Below are 5,339 nucleotides of genomic sequence, written 5' to 3'. Positions count from 1 at the left end.
AGTTTCTGTAAGAGAAAAATCATTTTGAATAATTTTTCTTTTTAGATATCTAAGCTTTAAAGATTTTAATATGAAGTAAACTAAATTGGTAGTAAAACCTCTGGTTGCGTTTGAGTAATAGAAAATTGATACCTATCTTCTTAAAATCTGAATATTTTCTTTTTTTCCCCTCAATTTTTGCACCATATTTTCAATTTATGTAGAACTATCACTCGATCCACAGGAGGCCCATTCTGGAATAAATAATTGTCTTACCTTGTCAAGGCTAAAGGATAATCATAATCCATTAAAGATGTCTTCTTTACTCTGATTACTATCTATTCTTCCACAGAGGGGGGCAGTGATGGGTCAGAGGTAGAATTCCTATCTTCCATGCCTGAGAACTGGGTTTGAGTCTTAGACAACGTGCCTCACACGCAGTCACCACCCATCTGTCAATGGAGACTTAATGTGTCGCTACGATGGTGAATAAATAGGTTTAAGCAGAGCTTCCAAACTAAGACAAAGTAGGAAGAAAAGCCTACTACTTCTGAAAATCAGCCAGTGAAAATGCTTTGGATTACAGTAATCCCATCTGCAACCAATCATGGACATGATGCAAGACTGGGTAGTTACTATGGTGTTGCCACGAACTGAGGGCTGACTTGACAGCAGCTAACAACAAACAACAACCTTTTTCAGAGAAAAATGAAATAAACCAAAGGGAATTATGCACAAAAAACAAACCGCCATCTTGAGTTTCTAACCTGCAGCCAGCCAGGAGAACCTGTTTGTACATTTCTACTGAAGACTTTCCACCAAACTGTCGGCCAGTAAGATAGGTGTTATGGGAAGAACTGATGAAGTAGTGAGCCAAAGGGTGGTCCATTTCTTGATAAAGTTCTAAGCGATCTAGGAAGACTGGGGCATTTTCATCTGACATCAGATATCTGCAAAATCCATCACTTGATATGAGGCCTAGAGGGAAAAAGAATATCCTGGTAGAATTTGTCATTCTGAAGATAATAATCTCATGTTTTGCATGATCTCAAGACAGCTTAAATAGTAGAGTAAAAACTTCATAATCTCTTTTCCCAAACTGCCATCTTACAGAAATGAGGTTGCTAAGTAAAAGAATAGAGTTGTACATTTTAAGTAATACAAATCCGTGGTATTATGCTTTCATATTCATGATGTTGGGGGTACTCAGCTCCCTAAGTTTAGGAGTACTTCACCTTTTGGGGACCCTCTGATGCTAGGTACTGCAGTTACCAGAGGTCAAGGGGACTTTTATTTAGTTCTGCCTCTGCCACTTACTCACTTATCCATCGTAGTACTTAGCTGTTTCTTCTGTCAAATGGGAAAAAATACTGAGGTCACCTTCCTTCTTTTCAGAATTGCCATGATTGGTAAATAAGAATATATATGAGAGGTGTTCTTTAAAACAAGGAAAACACACTATTGTAAAGCATTATTATCTTCATCCAATTTGAAAAGAGATCTTGGAAATGGTGGCCTCTCTAAATTTAAAGAATTTACTTTTCCTATTTTATTTATAAAGTAGGTATGGAACTGGAGATAAAAGTGTACAGTGGTAAGTAAAACCTGACCCATTTCATTCACACTTTTCTGACATGGGGCAGGGGAGGGCCCATGTCATAACTATGGGAGAGACCATTAGTATTTCTATACCTTCTTCTACTCTGTTAACCATCAATAGTTTCAGCCTTTTGTTTTCATTTAACTATTTTTCAAATAACCAATTAATTTCAAGCTTACAGAAAAGTTTAGTTAGTATAATAAACAGATAGGTATCAGCCAGCACCATATCTCTGTCAGATCTTAACATTTTGCTATATTTCCTTTACATTTTTAAAGGATTACATAATTATAGACACAAATGAAATGCTCTGTGTACCTCACCTCTATTCCATTCATTTCCATATTCAGCCACATAGACATGATTACCTTCCTTTTAAGTTTAATATTTCCAATTATACTACATTCCCAACTTTATGATATATGCATTTATCCACACAACAGATGGATTGTTTACAATATTTCAAAATTTATGTGAAAGTTATCCCACTATGTTCACTTGTACCTTGCAATCTTTGTTCTAAATTCTCTTGCACTTTATCCAGTTGACACGCATTGCTCTTGTTCATTTATTTTTCACTGACTATATAATAGTTTACATATGAATATACCATAATTTATTATCAATTATTCTGTTTATGGATATTTAGGTCATTTTAAAGGAGCTCTGGTGGCATAGTGCCTAAGGCATTTGACTGGTAACCAGAAGGCTGGCAGTTCAAACCCACCAGCCACTCCTTGGAAGGAAGATTGGGCAATCTACTTCCATAGAGATACCACCTCGGAAACCCAAGGAGGTGTCACTATGAGTTGGATCCGATTTGATGGCAGTGAGTGAGTGAGGTCGTTTTAAATTATAACAAAAATTACTGCAATAAAATTTGTGTTCCTATCTCCTTGGGCACATTTATTCATTCTAACAACAAGTATTTTTTGAGTCACTGGGATAGATACAGCAGTGGAAGAAAAAAAAAAGCCATATTTTCATAAAATATTATTATGGGAAAAAGAAACTAATAAATTAACAAATAAATGTAATTTAATAAAATGTGAAATAAGTGATAGAAGAAAAAGGAGGCAGGGGAGGAAACTGTAGATGGATACTCAGGATGCTGTTTTAGATATGGTGGCCAGTGAAACCCTTTTGAGGAGGTCACATTCATGCATAGGGGGCAAGCCACATGCATACCTGGGGAACCACATCCCAGGCAGAAGGAAGAGCAAGTGCAGAGTATGAGGCAGGTGAGTGTGTGCCAAGTATATTCAAGGACAGTAAGATGAGTGAATAACCAAGGGGAATGGTCGTGGGAAATGAGGATGAAGAGACAGCCAGCCAATGGCTATCTTTGGAGGGTTCTGAAGGGTGGGATAACATTGAATGGATTTAACTGGGTGGGTTAATTTTAAAAGGCTTGTTCTGGCTGCTATGTCGAGCATATATCACTGGGCAATGAGTAGAAAAGACTAGTTAGAGGTCAGTGGTGTGCCTAGGCAGAGATGATGCAGGCTTGGACAGTCTGGTAAAAGTGAGATGATAAGAAGTGATTTATTCAGGATTTATTCTGAGGATAGAACTTTAAGGTTTTGATGATGGAACAGATGTGATGCAAAAGAATTAAAGAAGTCAAGAGTATTCTAAGAGTTGAAATCTTGGAATAAAAAACTGGATGGATAATGGTGCTATTTTCTAGGCTGGGAAAGTAACAGGCCAGAGGTGGGGAGAATCAGAACATGTTATAGTTGTTGTGTTAGCTGCCACTAAGTCAGATCTGACTCGTAGAGATCCCACGTGTGCAGGGTAGAATGCCTCCATAGGGTTTTCAAGATTGATGTTTCAAATGTAGATCACCAGGACTGTCTTCTAAGGAGCTTCTGGGTGAGTTTAAACCACCGATTTTGTGGCCGGTAGTCAAATGCTTAACTGTTTGTGTCATCCAGGGACTCCTGTGCTATAGGTATGTATTTGAAATGCCCATTACATGTCCAGATGGAGAGTTCTACTATAGGTCTAAGGACCCTGGGTGGCATCACTGGTTTGCTCTCAGCTAGTAAATGAAAGTTTGGTGATTCAGACCCACCCAGGAGCACTACAGAAGAAACAGCTTGGCAATCTGTTTCCATAAAGATTACAGCCAAGAAAACCTTATGGAGTGGTTCTACCCTGTAACATATGGGGTTGTCGTGAGTCAGAATCACCTCAATGGCACAAGACAACAACAGGATAGGTCTGAAGTTCAAGTCAAAGGTTAGGAGTGGAGAGTTTAACTTGAAAGTCATGTGCATATAGAAAAAACGTAAAGCTACAGGCCTGGATAAGCTCACCTAAAGAGTGAGGATAGATGGAGCAGAGGTCTGAGGATGAGCTCTGGACCATTCTGACATCCAGAACTTGGGAAATGTACAAGAGATTCTCTAATATATATACCTAGAAGTGGAAATGCTGGGCTGTATGAGAGGCACAATTTTTTTCACTTTACTATTTATTGCCAAGGCTCTCACTTAGGTGTTTGTACTAATGTATTCTCCCAACAGAAGTTTATAAGAATGCCTCCTGCACCAATTCTCACCTATGCTTGACAATGACAAGCTTTAAAATTTCTGTCATTTCTGAAATGATGAAGCTACACCTGTTAGATGTGTTAGTGGTAGTTTCATAGACTTTTAGTGCTAAGGTAGAACCTTAGGAATATCCTAAGACATACTTCTATATAACATATATCACACTGTTGAGGAATTGTCTTTCTCAATGTCATACTCCTTCAACACATTATAACTGCCTTGCAGGCAAGGGGAACTTCTTACTCATTCTGAATCCCTAGCATCTACCACAGAGCTTTGGACAGAGTCAGTTCTCCACAAACTTTAAGCAATGAAAGGAGGAGAGAGAAATACTGATTGAATGACTCCCTGGCCCCAAAAAATCACCTCCCACTACTGCAAAGTGCTAGACCAAACCCCCCTTCCTTAGCTTTAATCACAGGCAATGTGTAATAATTACAATGCTCAGAACTTAAGAGGAGGAAGTAATGAAGCATTCTAGCTGGGAACAGTATCAGACTAACTGACTGATATGGCAATATGTAGGCTACTGGAAAGAGAGGTCGTGGCAGAAAGTGTAAATGCATGACTAGAACCAAGGGAAAAATCTGGTAGGCTCAGAAAAATATGGGGTGTGTTCCTATGATGTGGCTGGCCAGCCTGGCACAAATGGCTAAGCCATCAGTTACTAACCAATCCAGAGGCACCTCAAAAGGAAGTTCTGGAAATCTGCTTCTGAAGGGTCTTAGTCATGAAACCCTATGAAGTGCAGTTCTACCCTGAGACACACAGAGTCACCATGAATTGGAATCAACTCGATGGCAACTGATTGGTTGGCTGTGAATCTATAGAGTGTATAAACACTCACTGCATGAGATACAAAGAAACACTAATCCTTATTCCGAAGAAGAGAAAACTGGGGCCATGATGCTCACAGGCATAAAATACAGACAGAACCAGATTGAATCCAGATCTCCTTTTACTCTCCATTGAGAAATATGGCCAGAGGGTCTAGCCCACGTGTCACTGGTGCCCCGGTATAGCTGTATTAGCATCATCTCTCCCATCTAACAGTGTTTTCCATTGTTAGAGGGCCTATTTTAAAATTTCTCTCCATGCCCTTCCTTAGATAAATATTTGAATGGACAATACATTGTTTTCAAAGTTGTACTGAGAGTGGATAAAGGCCTAGAAATACCAATAATAAATCAATTACTACTTAA

The 5,339-nt window shown here is 38.8% G+C and overlaps 1 protein-coding gene across 1 annotated transcript in view; it reads right to left on the bottom strand.

The window, feature by feature from the left end:
• Positions 1-5,339, bottom strand: part of PLCB4 (phospholipase C beta 4) — a 295,192-nt gene that overhangs the window by 141,433 nt on the left and 148,420 nt on the right. Inside the window, exons 11-12 of the mRNA XM_042782935.1 lie at positions 1,672-1,723; positions 747-957 (exon numbers count right to left, since the gene is read on the bottom strand). Coding sequence (XP_042638869.1) covers positions 747-957; positions 1,672-1,723 — 263 coding nt within the window. The remainder of the gene's footprint in view (positions 1-746; positions 958-1,671; positions 1,724-5,339) is intronic.

The sequence above is a fragment of the Orycteropus afer genome, unplaced genomic scaffold (genome assembly GCF_000298275.1).
Source record: "Orycteropus afer afer isolate SDZICR_OR568_19922 unplaced genomic scaffold, OryAfe1.0 scaffold00529, whole genome shotgun sequence".
Lineage (NCBI taxonomy): Eukaryota > Metazoa > Chordata > Mammalia > Tubulidentata > Orycteropodidae > Orycteropus > Orycteropus afer.
This window is presented reverse-complemented; position numbering and strand designations above follow the sequence as displayed.